Genomic DNA, 17,863 nt, shown 5'->3' with positions numbered 1-17,863 from the left:
AGTGTGCGGGTGTGTCTCATAACAATGGCAAAGAATGTTCGATGTTTGAACGCATTTAATGGTGCAGTACTATTATAGCTTACGAATCCAATAATTAGAGAAGGTAATATCCAATGTTCTGATAAAGTTCGGTTGGTAGAATCTTAACCCATTTATGCCTAGTGGACTCTCCCATCCTTCTAAATTGGAGCAATTTATTTCCGAAATTAGGGATGTCTAGTATATTTATTTCTATATTTTGAATATATCTTACAGAAATTCCTTTAATCAGACATGATGCGGCTTCTCATCAGGGTTTGCGCTGTTTGCCAAAGCCTTTTTTCTAGACGCTAGGCATAAATGGGTTAAAAGGATTGTTGCAAAGAATTATCCATCCTGCCAATTCGCATCATGGAAGGTCTAAGTATTCTCGTGATGAAGTAGCAACAACATGTCGACGTACCGGTTATCGAAACCGCTTCTTCCAAAGAGCGCATACTTACATGATATCCCTAAAGATTCCTGGGTGATAGAATGAAAATAAATACGTAAGAAGATAATATAACACATGTGTTAGTCCAGTTTGTTTGGAACTTGCACACCTTTGTTTAGTTGTTTCATGGCGGTCTGTCTGAGATGGGTGATTCATCGTAGTATTCCTTGTATTTTTTATTTATATTTCTTTATCTAACTTTCAAATAAAGGTCTTTTATATGTCCTGTAGTCGTTTTTGTGTCGATGCGACTGTCTCTTAAGTGACATCTATCTACCTTCGTCTTTTACTTGGTATGTTCGTTACACATTCAGCGTCTGTCTTCAGTCAAACACGTTGCTTACGTCAATTGATGTGCGGTTATGACTATAATGTTGGCCAGTTTGAATCTCTGTTATTTTTATGATATTCAGTCGGCAAAGCCTAATGAGGGAGGACATTTTTGGCTTAATGGAATGTTTCGCTGAAAGAACGTCTCTTCTTAACGAATTTATATTCCGTTTTTATATTTGTAATGAATATATAATTAACAACGTATCATAATATTTTAATTTACTTAACACAATAAAACAATTATTTAAAACAATAATTGAACTAATTTTAACTGACCATATCTTATAAGATAATGATTCAGTTTTATTTATCAATACGTCTTTAAAGCCACACACATTGCCTCTGACTTTGAAATGAAATACATGTTAATCAACACATAAAGATGCAATTTGAAAGTGTGCACAATTGTCATTAAATCTATAGCCTACTTCGCAGGTAATTTATTATTGTTCAAACGGTACCGCTTTAAAACCGAAAGTAGGATTTCTAGACCTATTCGTCCATTCCGATAAACGCGATTATTTTTAAGGTTTAAAGCAAAAAAATACGGATTTCTACCTTGTAACCCCCAGATTTATTCTAATTGGCATAGATAAAATATATTTTTTATTCATACTTAAAATCACTATGCCAAATAATGTGCGTGACTTTAATGTTCATTACAAATTTCTATTAGCCGTTATCATTAGACGGTTGGATGTACTTCATACCGTTCTCGAGAGAGAAATATGCAATTTGTCTTATGATGAATATTTTGACATGAAGGCAATGACTGAAAATCATAAAATGTTCGTCAATCCATATAGCATGGTTAGGACATCAAATTGCTGCTATAATGTGATTGAGACGCTAATTCATCTCTTATTGCATCCGCTTTCTTATAAAGTGCGTTATAATAAATATGAGTCGCGTTCTGAGGAAACTGACTGAAAGTCATAAAATGCTCGTCAATCCATAAAGCATGGTTAAGACAACAAGTTGTTGCTATAATGTGATTGAGACGCTAATTCCTCTCTTATTGCATCCGCTATCTTTTAAAATGCGTTATAATAAATATGAGTCGCGTTCTGAGGAAACTGGGCTTAATGCATGTGCGTTAAGTGTTGTCCAAGATTAGCCTGTGCAGTGCACTTTCCGCTCTTATGGTATTTTTAGTTTCAAGGAAGTCCGTCATACCTAAAATCAAGTTTATGCGAAAAGTGTCGTCCCTGATTAGCCTGTGCGGACTGCACAGGCTAATCTGGGATGACACTTTACGCACATTTTTCTCAGAACGCGTCTCATATGATCGATACCAATGGATGCTTTAGTTCTTTACATGAGACTTCCTTTTATGAAGCAGACCCGATTTAATATATAACCTCATGAATATTTCATATGCAATCGTTAAGTGTGGTCGGTGTATGATTTATTTCTCTGTTGACCATACATAGTGTGTTTTTTTTCCATTGACTTAACTCAACCAGATAATAGAAAGCACGCATGTGTTCCGTAACTGAAAATCTACAATTCTACTGCAATGAATGGCCAGTTTGAGAATATTAATTTACCACGACAAGAAATATAACATTTCTTTTCTAAAAATAGTGTTTAATTAAGGCAGCAGATTTCGCATTTGCGGTTTCCTGACAACATTAAGGCGTGCATTATTCTAGATTGCATATAAACCAACAAGTCTAATGCATGTGTCGAATATGCCACTCAAAAAGGATGCTGAAAGTAAGCCACTGGAATTATATCTGTTTTAACTTGTAACCTACTAATTGATTCATTTCCTACCTTATATATATATATATTGTTAGCATAAATTTCTTGTACAAAACGATTTGTCTTGTCAATGCACATTTATAATATCTCTCGCTCTTATGGTCGGAAAGCAACAAATTGTTAAACGAATAAACTGTTGAAATGTTTTGACGAAATGGCAATTTATCATTTGCGAATCAGTTCCTATTGCCAAATTATAAATGCGCTAATTGACCGTGGGTGTTTTTTTTAAATTATATTTTGTGTTTTATGAGTATAACTTAAATTGTTAGCATAATATATTTACAAGATAACTGAGCAGATAATGAACTGTTCATTTGTTATGCGCTAAACTATTTGTTAGATCTTGTTTAAGCGATATGCAAATAAAATAACACGTGTCAAGTAGCCCAGACTCTTTTAGTTGGATAGTTCGATAAATGTACAGTGTTTAAAACACTTTTAGCACATTTAAGGCTGTATCAGAGGGACTTCCAATACAAGGATGCTGTGCTTTATATTCAGTCTATTTGCATTGATGGATATTTGATGTAGTGCTTAATTTTAAAGTGTGACATAAAGTTGATTTACGAATTAAATGTAATTACGTAAAATAACAACAGCAACCTTGATCAGTATTTATCCACCGTGTACTGGCAGCGAACTTACGTTCATTGTTTTTTCTTCCAAATACGTACACGTGTTAACTACATCAGTTTTAACATTTATCACTCATCTGACAATGTACACTAAATGTATACAAGCACAACATAAACAAAATGTAATTCCATGTATTGCTAAGTTTGTTAACATACTTGTATCTGTTGTTGTACGTATGTAACATTTCGTAAGCACGTGTAAGCAAATATAAAAGCAGAAAACAAACACTATTGTTTTCGCAACGCTCATACTGAAATAATAATTGGAAACTTGTAAATGATAAAACTCCTAGATAAATTATATGTACAACTCTGTAATTATGATGTGCACCAGAATGTTGGTAAAATGTGCGCTGTATGCAGTATCTAAACATGCCCATTAAATTATCATTAATTTAATTGCGTAACATATTTTCAAGTTTTCAAGCTATGCTCACACATAACTCATCAATTTGATAAACAATTATAGTGTTCATTCGAAGGCAAATCAATAAGCGTGGCAGCATCGTTAACAATTTTATAGAACATTTAATGAAAGTTTAAATATTCGTTTTTGTTTAAAAATAACATTTAGTTCTTCATCATGTGTCTTAGCAACAAATACATATTTGCGGAGCGTGGGGGATGAATCTCCAACACAAACCTGATATGTTCGCGAGCTATAAATATAATAATAATATTCACTTTCGCTGTCAGGTCCTTCACAACGCGTTCTCTGTCCGTCTAGGTGATCCTCGGCGGAGGGTGCTATGACATTGGTTGCTGCGTCGAGTGCAGCTGGATTCCGTGTCTACGTATTCCGTCAACGTGTGCATCAAAGAACCGTTTCGATCAGAGCCATATTTTTCAGCTCTCGCCGCGGTTGGGAAGAGCGTGCGGCGCAAGCGGAGCTTGGTCCTTGACCTCTTGCAACGGCGACACGGACACCAGCAGAACGCGTGAATGAACCCCTCCCGGAATCTGAATCAGATATAAACTGAAGGGTCTGATCCTACATATATCGACACACAAATAATTCGGTCTTAATGTCACACACCTATACAGACTGTTTTGTCGAACGATTTTGCAGTACATGAACGTGACAATAACCATTGCCCTCGAACATGATCTTAATTTTATGTCAACGAACATATTCAGAATATTCGGTGAAGATTCGATGAAACCTGAATCAGTAAGAAAGCGTAAACGTCAAATTTCGCATTTTTGTAAAGAACAATACCCATGTCACATGTGCGAATTGGTACTCAATGTTTTGCCTTCATGTTATTTAAAACACAACACTTCCAGAAATGTTCGTGAGTTCAATAAAAACTGTCGAATATGTGAGCGGAAACAAAGGACAATTGGAAAAAAAGAAAACGAAAACTCTCTAGGGAACTTCTTACTAACTAAAGAAAACACAAACTAGACTCAGTGACGGTAACAAATGTTATTAATGCAATTACTCTTAAAAACAATTTGGAGAGTATTAAAACGAATATCTTTATTTACTATGTTAGATGCGCTAACATCTTTCAATTAAATTAGGTGTTTCATGGCATCATCATACCAAATGTCTGTGAAAATATGATTGCTTCATACATATACGTTTCAAAACTTTATTTTATCAATAAAAAACTAGCCTTAGACACAAATACATACTTGTATATTCCAGAACTTGAATAAATACATGTTAAAATGGTGCCTAATTTTAGTCATAAACAGTCATGTTAGACATTACTGTCTATCAGCTTCAGCACAGTACCGCTTTAAGAATAATATGTATTAAAAACATTAAGTATAATAATCGTATGTTGAATGAGGCATCTGAATGCGGAATGCTTAAAACAAGACCAATGTTAAGTCAAAATAGAATATTGATTGGTTTGGTAAGTATTGTTTTTCGACTTATATTTAATTGATAAAACGTTCCTCAAACCGCTGTTATGTGTTTGTAACTACATGCATTCTACATCACCATTGCCCGGACTATTTAAACATACAGCTGTTGTAATTTTAATGGAAGTCCTTACCTAGAATTCATCCATCCATAGATTATCGGGTTATACATGGAGTTACTCATGGCCATCAGATAGATGATTATGTAGATCTGTTGGATGTATTTGTATTCGGTTATAGACCTGTAGTGGCTGGTCAGCAGATAGTATACGTGCATTGGTAACCAGCATATACCAAATATCAGAACCACCACGATCATCATTTTAACCACCTGCAAATAACAAATAGAAAGCTATGGAAAGTTATTAAGGGCAAACATGTATATAAAGTCATAGTTCTTCAAAACACTTCAAAAACCGAACTTCGCCATTAAATATAAACTAATAAACGGAATTGCTTACATTATAAACTGCATTAGTTTCTTTGCACTGCTGGTTCTTTCCTTGCTTTTTAACTTGATCATATCTTTACAAACTACTAGACATACGTTTTTCCGACTATTTCTTAAAGATATATATTTTTATCCTTCTTATTATACATCTGCGTTCAATTCGAACATTTGACCCAAAATATACGTAACTGCAAACTATTATCAATCCTCAGCATCACTTGTATTCAAATTGACACTGTAGTTCCAAAAATAAATCGTGCCGATCATACGTTGTAAACCAATATTAAAACTCAAATTTGCTTTTGGGGAAAGGATTTTTAATTTGATCCTGCCTTCCAAAATATATGTTTCAGTTTTGCATTTCTGTTGAACTTAACGCAATCATTCATAAAGATTTCGGGTCTTGCAATTCGTTTCATTTATTTGTTAGCCTTTAGCCTGTCTTTCCAAATTAATTAGAATATCAAAATTTCCGCAATATAATATATGTACCGGTAGATGTGTAACTCGTCAATCGATATATTTCCGAATTATCGTTTCGTCAAACTATCATTCTTTTGCGGTTCATTAGTTCATCACCATAAGCTGCATAGCTTTCCCTAGGACATGTTGTATCATCCCCTACATATCCTTTCATCATGGACATTTCTATGAATTTGACCAGTAATTGTCTTTTCTTTAGATTCAGTTCATTCCTATTTTTATTTATATCTTGTTTGTTTAGAGTGTATGTTTTAAAGATGATGCACCTTCTTATTCGTACTATACCTCTTTCTCCGACATGACTAAGTACTTTTAAAAACTATAGGATTTCATTTAGATATTTCTGTTGGACTCGCTAGTGTCACTTCTCATAAAAGGTACTTAATAGCTCGTATCTATATTTGGGATTTACCCAAGTAAATGTTAAAGAGATAAAAAATGTTCAATATTTTTATTAAATAGTCTATTAATTGGCATAATACCTTTCGTTTTGATTTGACCATCTCCGTCTGGATTGACGTCTCCTCCCCGATAGCCCTGCTTCCCCAAAGCTCCATACCAACGCGCGAGTAGGCGGAGACCAGCGTTAGCAACGGTAACAGGTAGTTCAGCACGAGAAGAATATAGTTGTACCTGGAACGTGAGCGATGAAGAAAGGGAAATTCAAAACTGCGAATGTTACGTTAGGAGCAAACACATCACCGATATTAAGAGAACATTTGCTGATATCAGTGTTAACCATTAGTGTTATTCTAATGAGTAAAATAAATACACTCAAACATCGACAGCAACGTGTTTTCATTGTTGTCGTCCTTAATTTGTATACTTATTAGTTTATGAGTTAAAAAAGACGCAAAACGATCGAAATAATGACGTAACTTCAAATTCACTGTATTAAATGGAAAGTAAAACATACTGATAGTTTACGAATTTTATATCACGCTTAAACTTCAATACTAATATATACGATATAATGAAATATAAAATTGATTAGGTTTTTTTCCCATATACAAAGTAACATGGATAACATTTACATGCATTTGTAAACAAGTATGCATAAATGATATGTAATGAATTTTTTAAAATGCCGAGATAATGATACTTTCAGTTTATAAAAAAATTCGATACAGCACATACTTAACAAATATAAAAGTTTTATAAAGAAATATATAAACTTTGTTCTGGATTACAAGCTATATAAGAAATACGGCAAATGGATAGCTACGATCTTGATTCACATCAACCACTGACCGTATCTCACAAAGTTACCAATATGGATAGTGTATCCTCATAAAGAACCAAATCTACAAAATACTTACGCTAGATCCGTTTCTAATGGCCAGGTGATAAAGCAGACCGTACCAGCAAGATAAGTCGCCGTTTCAAAGTAAATTAGGTTCGGCAATGCCAATGCGATGGAGAAAAGCCAGATGAAGATTATAGCCACGATCACGTGGCGTTTTGGCATGCGTGGTCGAAGGGGATATAGAATGGCAATGTATCTAAAATTAAGTAACATATATATTATATCATTTGGCTAATAACGAAACTGAAACTTGTCACTATTTATTTTGTTTGCTTACAATGGTTATTAGCATGTTGTTATTGTGATCCTTTTACGAAACGTTTTTATTACCCATTGCTCCGGTTTTTGTATTTTGTCGCATTAGTAAACACGTGTAAAAGAATATACAAAGGTGTGATTAATGCTTCATATTTAAGGACGGACATTAATTATTTTTGTAATAATATATTATATTTAGAGTCAATGTATTGATTCCGTTAGTTATATAATCGGTGACAGCATTTATTTTGGGTTCAATGTTGTTCATGTAAAGCGATTTTTAAGATATCTGCAAACAGGTTTGTCATATTGTTTTAAAAACACACACGTAATGCATAGTTCCGCTCACTGACCCGTCCTTAGTGATTGTTGCTACGCTTCACACGCTACATCCAAAATGGCGTCCGCTGATGCTTAACCATCCGATACGCTTGTAAATATTTTTGACAATATTAGAGTTAAATTCCTACCAAATTATGATAAACTAGCAGATAGCATTTTAAATATAGGTCTTAATTATTACACTCAAGGATACATTCACATATAAAGATTTTTAATGAAGAAAACCGCGTGCGTGTCGTCGCTGACTGCTGGAGTTCAATGAGGAAAAATGAAAAACCACATTGTTTAAACCTCGATTTGTCCGAGGAAAAGATTACAGAATCAAACTGCAGTTGTAAAGTCGGTTGAGTTATTATACATGAGTATTCAATTATTTAAAACCTTTTCATTGTTATTGGTAACATTTGTATAAATCGTTAGTTTTTTATGTAAATTGTATAATGTAGAATATTTACATTATTTCAGACTGACTGGGCACTGTTCACACATCATACTTTTGCTAAAACACTACAGGGATTTAAACTGCATAACATTTCCGCAGTTTCTAGTCAACTTAGCTGTACATGTGTTCCACAATAATGGCATGTCCCATGTGGAGAGAAGATCAAGCTACTGTACATGTATTTTTTTTCCAAAACATGCTGCAAGAAGTTGAATAATAATATTAAAACCACTACCAGCTTTGTTTTCCATTTGCATGATTCCACGGGCAGAGATTTAATCTCTTGGATGGGTGACAGTGCTTACATTTTCACAGTTTATAAACCATTGCATTTACAATATATACAGTACATGTCTGCATATATAAGCACTGTTAAAGATGAAGTTTGCAATAATGATTATCATCACAATGGGCGAAAAAGAGTAGCTCTCGTATTTGACATAGAAATCATTAAAGACAAACTTTATTAAAAAATAAGTTATAACCGTGGAACGATCTTGTTTACATCTATTTTCGTAACATTGAGCTGCTCACGTGGACGGCCGCATACTTTCATCCACCTTAAACATGTTTTAACTGAGTTTTTGGCTTACGGAAGGTTATGAATTTGGCACTGTTCATTATATCAGGGAATCGGGCCTCGGCCTTGCATGCCCCCATGCACAACTTTGTACCATTTTAAAGTTATTTGCTGAATACTTTCGTTAGCAACGCTTTTCACTTTCGATTTAACGAATGGCGTGTGAAGCGGCAGCAACAAGCTTTCTGGCAGCGAATACAGTACCGCAATTTGATTGGCTGAAAATACGACCGTAGGAACTATGCATTTTAGTGGCTATTCGACAATTTTGGTTTTGAAAAAAATGTGAACGTTTGAGTAGCAAAGAGATGAACCTGTTTGTTATAGATTTGCAAAGGTTTGGAACGATAATTTGAATGCATAGTATCGTCTAGGTCAATAGTATAACCATTAGCTATTATATTACATACGATAATACATATAATGGGGTAAAGCACACCATAAACTTTTATATAATATACGTTAATACATATCATGGGCTATAGCATACCATGAGCTTCTAACTTTTGTGCGACAGTTATAATTTTTAACATTTCAACTTCGTAATAACGTATGATGCTAGTCAGTAATTCACATTTTGGTTTTGCACAAAAGATATCATTATACGATGGAATTGCGTAACCTGCCTTTGGTCATTAGTGATTTTTTTGCATCTAGCATGAAATTATTTTACGTGTGTCTTACCTTTCGTTAGTCAGGGGCTACTGGCATCTAAACCAAATACAGGTTGGACCGAGTTAGGTTTTCGGTATGTATAAGCGGAAAACTTTTACGGAATGCGAAAAAAGTTATATTAAGCTTACTTATTCAAATACGTGTAAACAAGGTAAAGTCGGCATCAGTATTCTGTTATTAAAAGTCTCGTCTAATTGCCAATATCAAACAAATGTTCTTGTTTTCTTTCATAAAATATTCAATGTATACTGATTTTACTTGAAAACAACATAAACGAATAAGATATTATGTAAGAAATGTTTACAAGGTACGTATAAGCGTGCAGCCATAAATTGATACAAGACGGTCCGTGTTTACGAATTATTTCGCTAAGGTCAATGTTGTAAACTCATTTTTGTGTAAACATGTAAACAAAAGGCTGCAATCGAACAATATTTTGGAAAGTTGAGTTGTTTTTTTTTGCATTACACGGTATACTATTGAATGTCGAACTATTTCCCTCAGGGTTACCGATGACGCAATATTTAAAAAACAACAACATGTCACTCGTCACTTTAATAAAATATATTTTTATGCCCCCGGTAGGTTGGCATATATCAGTTGAACTGTCCGTCAGTCAGTAAGTCAGTCAGTCGGTATGTCAGTCTGTCCGTCCGTCCGAAAATAAAACTTAAACGGTGGCCATAACTTTTGCAATATTGAAGATAGCAACTTGATATTTGGCATGCATATGTATCTCATGGAGCTGCACATTTTGAGTGGTCAAGGTCAATGTCATTCTTTAAGGTGAAAGGTCGAAAAAAATATTTCAAAGCGGTGCAGTAGGGGGCATCGTGTTTCTGACGAACACATCTCTTGTTTATATATAATTTATTTAGAACAATACTTTCTTCACTTACAAGGCGTCTTTTGTAATGTTACTTTTCCAAGCGTTAATCGTATTTAATTATGGGCGGGAAAACATAATACATGTCCCGATTTATCATATAGAATAAACGTCACTCGGCAAGTTGATTAATTGAGACAAATCAATTATTCACCTCTTATTTATTTCAATCATTATATAAAATAACATTCTCTGTTCAACAGTTTGTATACTTTGAATGATACATGTAACCCGTGTCCGTTTATGTTTTATAGATAAAGTATTTAATAAAACGTTTTTCTATTATACTTTTCTATTATACATTGTTTTTGTTTTCTTCGAAAGTTTTTTGTTGCAATAAGTCAGATATGTTTGCAATTGGTGACTTTTCATACATAAAGGACCTTGTGCTAAAAACATTTTTGTCCTGCTATTGCAGTTTTTTAAATGATGGTTGTTTAATATATCAATTAGCATTCAAGAAAGCTCATGATTTCAATTTTAATAGGCGTAATATTTAGGTTCTTTTTACCAATGGAATATCAGCGTTTTTAGCAACCGTTACATGGTGCTGGTAAATAAATAAGCCTGTGCTTAATAAAGATGTTTTAAGCATGTTCCTTGGTTCCATAAAATGGATTTTTATCAAGCTAACATACCTACGAAACAAGTGAATGATTGATTTTCCCGTACGCATTTTAATCCTGTGAGGAAGAATTTAATTCTATACATTTTGTTGAAACATTTCAAATTAATGCCAAATGACTATTCGTTTTTCTAAAATCATTGTCCAGTTTCATTTGGTATTAAGTGGAAACATTAAGTCAGGGTTCTTGGAAAAAACTTCCCTGTTAAGTTTATTTATTTACACGGTTATGCTGCACGCAACGTGAAATTTTGACACCGATTTCAGACGTATTCAAGGATGTATTAACACATCTTAAGATTTTGGCAAAATGTAAAACTGTCTTTTATGCACTAAAGATTTGTGAAATATATATCGATAAATTAATATGTATGCAAAAATAAATTTCTTAATGGTGTGTTTTCATTCTGTCCAGCCTGTGTTTGAACAACGTTGATTCTGCACCTTGCATTATAATATTGTGATAAATCTCATGCAATTGCTCCGGCATTCTTTACCGTTGATGTTAGTACATTAACCCATTAAAAAACACAACGTGTCGGTTACATCCTCAACACGTAAACCAGGAGTAACAATGGAAAAGCATGTCTACATAAAACATATGCTTAATTTAAACAGACAGTTTTATACTCATAACCGATGCATTTTTATGACGTTAAGACGTTTATGGGGAGTTAACATATGAAAGATTCACATTTAATGAATGACGTAGTATAAAAAAACGATAATAGACTTACGCAGAACAACAGGTTTAACGTGTACAGTTTAAAAACAAATGTTCACGAGCTTAATATACATAACTTTAACACTGAAACGTAGATCTGAAGAGAATATCACACAGTTCATCGGTAGTGCAATTCATGAATATAGTTTTTTTATATTTTCTTATATATATATATATATATATATATATATATATATATATATATATATATATTTATATATATATATATATATATATATATTATACAAATATACACTTTTTGCAATACACACATACTTACTGATTAATGATATATGATATATATTTATATATATCATTAATCAGTAATTACGAAACACTGACTCTCTAATATTTGACATCATAATGCTATTCACTATAACTGGAAAAAGAAAATTGAGAACAACCGACACAAGTAATTATTCATTCTGTTTCATAAATATTTAAATATAATTTTCTACACGTTTGCAAATAAATTGCAAATAAATTTGAAAAATCGGCCGAACAATAAAATGTATGAACCGGAGAGGATTATCTAGAGTCAACTTTAGGCATACGTACTGAATGCGCTATATAATTGAGGACGTATGCATACGACACGCCCTTCGAAACAATATAATTCAGGCAAAGGTATCAGCAGACGACGGTATCCATTAGTTAGAAAAATAGTTCGCGCATCGTGACATAAAACTATCTAAATGAATAAAAAATTCTACATTAACGCTTGCATGTTTTAACATGAAATCGTCAACAACATACATGACATAATTATAAAGCCAGAAATACGGTTAACAGTATGTTTTAACTATTTCTTGTGTTATACGTCTATTTGCAGAATATTATATCTGTTAACTTGTATCATATGAAACAACAAGAAAACATACATACAAAAAGCAACGCATGAAAAAGATCGTCGGCATTTTAATAAATTCTGAAAATTCCTTATAATTATGTCATTAATTAATTTCAATGCCAGTTTTTTGCCCGAAATTATTTGACTTATTGTCATCGAAATTAAAACAAAGTGGCAATGAATTTTAGATAATGCAAATGATTATCAAGCAATATCATTATGAGTAAGAACGTAACATAATTATACAATTATACATAAAGGCATGTATATCATACCATTTATAAGTAAAAGTAATGACTCAAATTTCATCAAAAGTTAAACATTTTCAATGCATATACCCGTAGGTGGAAACTGTCTTCATTATATTGCAAATTTAATCAGTCAATGTGCTTTCGTGAACGCCGTAAGCACTTGTAACACCTGAATTATAAATATGAGGAATTAAGAAAGTGCTGAACTAGTGAAGAAGCGATTGCACTGCTCACACATTAAATAGTGATAATTTATTTCTTTGTTAATGTATCGTCAATAAAATTTCGAATTTTTTACGTATTATGCACAATCATAATCTATTTCTACAAGTAGAAATTGTATTTTTGAATAATATGATTAAATCGTATAAACATCCATTCATGATGAATGGCTTCATCGCAAATTCCGAAAATCAAAAAGCCAGGAAGTTATTATCTTTCAAAAGAAAATGTGTAGGCTAACGGCGTCGTTTGATACATCTTACACGTAGATAATAGTTTGTAATAGAATGATCAACAAAATATCTGTTTAAATGTTCTGTATTGCCATTATTGGAGACGACATTGATGGCGTTCAATTTATCGCCCTGCAAACATACGAGATTTAACATATTTACAACTATTCACAACAATACGCTGTGTACCGTCTCCTTACTTTGCCTGGGTGTTAACATACTCGTAGCTATGCCTGGGGATCATTGTTTCTTAATATTATAGATAAGTCTGATCGGCAATGTAAAATGGATTGACGTAAACCCGACGAAGGTAACGTTATCGTAGAATAATGAACCAATTACATCCCTCTAATTGGCCGATAAAGTGTTCAAAGATTACCGTTAATTATGGGGAATGTAATACATAAACGCGAACGCTACACAGCGAGATTTTAATCACATACTTATGAACTTAATGATTGCTTTGTATTCGATTCCAGCAGGGTATGTATAGCCTTAGCTTTTATCGTCTGACCTCTTTGTAAAGTTTCAAAACATAAACCTTATATTTAGTGTAGATACAATTAGATTTAATAAGCTGATAAACCCAAATGTAAAATATATTCGCATCATTGTAAAATATGCATTATCAATGTAAAATATATCAAATCGATTACATAGTGTTCTTAATTAGTGTCGATTGACTTTACTGAACAACGCCTCCCGGATTGTTTGGCTCTTAATATCTTGCAACAAGTGCATTTTCTACGAGCAAACTAAAGAATTTTACTTTACCTGTGGGCACAATTCGAATCCAATGTAAAATACATTTTCAATTCCTTTCAATGTATTTTCCCCTACCGTTAGCGTTTGATTAAACGACACGAAACTTTAATAGAATCAAGCTTATTATGTCCGATTCGAGTGTGGTCCTTAATTAATTAGGATGAACTTGTCATGGTTCTTACTGAAATAGATTTATATTGCTAAATTCTTGTTAACTCAAATTAAATATTATAACAAACAAGTTTCCTGTTGCAATATGGAACACGTGTCCTGTTGCAATATGTTTATGTATGCGCTTACTAAAGAGTCTACTTCTTTTCTCGTTTTGTATGTTTTCAAAGCTGGTTCGAAGAAATTACAATTGCAGCAGATTTTTTTGTTTCTGTAAAGTTCCGTTTTAAATGTGTTAATATTATTGAGGAATTGAATATATATATTTTTTTTCTATCTAGTGTGTCTTTATTAAAAAAAAAATTAATAAAGTGATTTTGGTTACAAATGAATATTATTAATGCGTTTTTAAATTGCAACACTTCCGAAAATTGATAACTTGCTTTATTTGTTTGCATATGAAACATACCGAGAAATTGGAGCTGGTCCATACACTCGAACGCATCTTTGTAAGTGGTCTGAAACAATGGCTTGTTATTAATCATACCGTTTAATTAATGAGTATATATAGGTATGATAACAAGTGTACATTTGTAATTGTAGGGAATGGATAAAGGCAGCAGTTCCAATAAATAAATTTATACAATGAAGTCAAGAGAATTCCAATCTTGAAATATTGCATTTGGTTATTATATAGATTAAGACTTATTAAGAATAAATGAAGTGCATACCCTATATGCAGTGTATCATTATTAATATTTATTATTGTTTGTAATCGTTTTTCCTTGTGTAATTAGGAAATTGTTATATTTATTTTATTGTATTACACTGTTTTTTTTGCAGTATCCAATTAATGAAACGTATTAGAATTCGTATATAACTTTTAATCTCCTTTATATCTTTTATCAATTAGAAATATACAATATCACTGATCAATCGTTTCCTTTTTACATATTTGTTTCAACCCTAACGTCTACCTGCTTTCGACTTATATATTATATAGATCACTGCGAGAATTAAGTAGCGAATGCGATAACATAGTAACAATTTGAACACTGATGTTTCCACTTAACATTTCATGAACTGGACAACGATTTTTAACATACGAATAGCCATTTGGCAGGAATTTGAAATGATCGAACTTGGAATAAAAGTATACAGAATAAAATTTCTCCTCACAAGATTAAAATGCGTACAGGAAAATCAATCATTAACTTGTTTCGTTGGTATCTAAGCTTGATAGAAACCTATTTTACGGAACCAAGGAACCTGCTTGAAACATCCTTATTAAGCACAGGCTTTTTTAATGACCAGCAACATGTAACAGTAGTTTAGTACGCTGATATACCATTGGTTAAAACGAACCTAACTATTACGCCTTGTATATGTGAAAACTTGAGCTTTCTTTAATGCTTTATAAATCAAACAACCACCACTTGTTTAAAAAACTGCAAAAGCAGGACAAACATGTTTGTTTAGCTCAAGGGTTTTATTTATGAAAAGTCAACAATTGCAAACGAGTCGTACTCAACATTTTTTTTCGGAATAAAACAAAAACAATAGTAGAAAAGTATTATTGAAAGTCGTTTTATTATATACTTTTTCTATAAAACATAACCGGGCACGGGTTTAATCTATCATTCATAATATACAAATTGTTGAACCAGGAAAGTCATGTAAAATGATGATTGACATAAAAAGGGGTTGAATAATTGATATGTTTCAATAAATCAACTTGCCGCTTGAAATTTATTGTGTTTAATGAATCAGGACATTTAGTTTATTTTCTCGCCTACAATTAGATACCATTAACTATTGGAAAAATTATATAAAAACGACGCTTTGTAAGTGCTCTAAAGACAAACCTCACGGAATGTTGGAATAACTGATTATTTCGTGTTTTTCACCTACACTATCCCATTAACATTTGTGTAAACATCTCAAAAGAATACATTGAAATGGTTATAAAAACCAAGAACAAGCATCGTGTCTTGGAGTCAAAAATATATGAGGTCGATTTAATCATGTTTATTATTATTCACGGTGTATAAATTGTAAACATCTTACAAATTGTGATCTAAAGAAATTTCATAATAATGTAGAATATGTAATTTTATCACGGTCAAATCCTTCTTATGACAAGAGTTGTGCATGGAATGCCTGATAACAAAGTGTACTGGATTTTCCACACGTCATCTGGTCAAGTAATTTATACAGACGCTAAAGCCAACGTCAACAAATACGCAAATCTAACTGCAATTAACGTTTGAGAAATACTTAGGTTTGATATAAAATAATAACAATATTATTTCAGTTATCAGTTGAGCTAGTGTCTCTTTTTTCAACGTGTTTTTGCACATTTTCTGAGAGTTAGAGCAGAGCATATATGTTATATCCGTTATTTAGATGCAAACAAACTTACGATTTAACCATTCAACTTTTTAAAACACGTGCTTTGGGAAGCGATTAAGTTTACGAAAAATCCATTTTTTTTGCGTCCAGGTGCGAACAGACATACATATAAAACACAAACTTTACAAAAGGAAAACATCCTTTGGTGACTTACAAAGTTAATGATGTTTATTGTCGCACTTACCTGTCAACAGCGATGGCCATAAAGGTGAGGACACTTGCTGAGATGGTACACGGGGATATAAAACACGATAGCTTGCAGAAGAACGTTCCAAACCACCAGTCTTGATACAACAAGTATAGAAACGTAAATGGTAGATTTAATTGAGAGATGAGGAAATCCGCAAACGCCAGGTTGATAAGGAAATAGTTGGTGACCGTCCGCATGCGTTTGTGGGCCAAAACAATCCAGATTACCACAAGGTTGCCGCCGGCAGAAATCAGCAGAATACCTGCGAAGGCAATGAAGAATATGGTCTGTTGCCACCATGGTAACAAGAATTGGTTTGGATCTCCTGGTGCGCGTGTCGTCCCGGTAACGTTCACTTTCGTTGACAAGGTATAAGTGGCATTCGGAAAAGACATGTTTGAGTCCCTGAGATGTACAAGAAACGACACTAGCTTTCATTTACGACGTAAAACACTTGAGAATGTCAGGGTTGGTCTGTAAAGTCGGACATATTGATACCTAAGAAGAATACTAGCTAAGGTCTGATTAAGTAAACATGCTTTCACATAAAAAAGTTTAAGCTATACTTCATATTAAACAAGCATTATCTTTATATGTATTAACTCGATAATGAACATCATAAAGACAATTATAGCAATGCGTATTCAAGACTGAATTTGTAAGCAAAGAGATTTGCCTTTTCTTTCGAAAGTCACGTGCCATTATGATACATGTTTTCCGCAACGAGAAACGATTAATCACATATAATATAAACAATTCGTTCGTTTACTAATATATGAAGTAAGTCATTATATATCACAACACACGACTGCTCAGAATAAACCATGTCTAGATAATGAAGTGCATAAATTAAGATATAAGCTATGAACAGTTAATTCAGACGCTTTGCATTAATAAATTGTTCATTAAATTGCTGCTATGCGTTTACGTTTGTACAAAATTGACATACTTATATTAAAAGTATCTAAT

The 17,863-nt window shown here is 32.9% G+C and overlaps 1 protein-coding gene across 1 annotated transcript; it reads right to left on the bottom strand.

Annotated features, from left to right (window-relative positions):
* Positions 1-3,505: 3,505 nt before the first annotated feature.
* LOC127869991 (tachykinin-like peptides receptor 99D) lies at positions 3,506-17,289 on the bottom strand. Its single transcript, XM_052412653.1, has 5 exons — positions 16,889-17,289; positions 7,342-7,524; positions 6,505-6,655; positions 5,223-5,419; positions 3,506-4,170 (listed from the first exon to the last, which is right to left on the bottom strand). The coding sequence occupies exons 1-5, from the start codon at positions 17,287-17,289 to the stop codon at positions 3,912-3,914; spliced, it is 1,191 nt and encodes a 396-aa protein (XP_052268613.1). The 3' UTR covers positions 3,506-3,911.
* Between the last annotated feature and the right edge of the window lie 574 nt (positions 17,290-17,863).

Source organism: Dreissena polymorpha, chromosome 2 (assembly GCF_020536995.1).
Source record: "Dreissena polymorpha isolate Duluth1 chromosome 2, UMN_Dpol_1.0, whole genome shotgun sequence".
NCBI classification, from domain to species: Eukaryota; Metazoa; Mollusca; class Bivalvia; order Myida; family Dreissenidae; genus Dreissena; species Dreissena polymorpha.
Note: the sequence above shows the minus strand (reverse complement) of the source record. Positions and strands in the feature narration are given on the sequence as shown.

What these genes read in the sequence shown, in the direction of transcription:
- LOC127869991 (XM_052412653.1), bottom strand. Translation starts at nt 17,289, where the DNA reads ATGTCTTTTCCGAATGCCACTTATACCTTGTCAACGAAAGTGAACGTT. An exon ending in ATGGCCATCGCTGTTGACAG is followed by an intron (nt 7,525 to 16,888) that starts GTAAGTGCGACA and finishes ACTTAATTTTAG; the next exon opens with ATACATTGCCATTCTATATC. An exon ending in TATGGATGGATGAATTCTAG is followed by an intron (nt 4,171 to 5,222) that starts GTAAGGACTTCC and finishes TATCTGATTCAG; the next exon opens with ATTCCGGGAGGGGTTCATTC.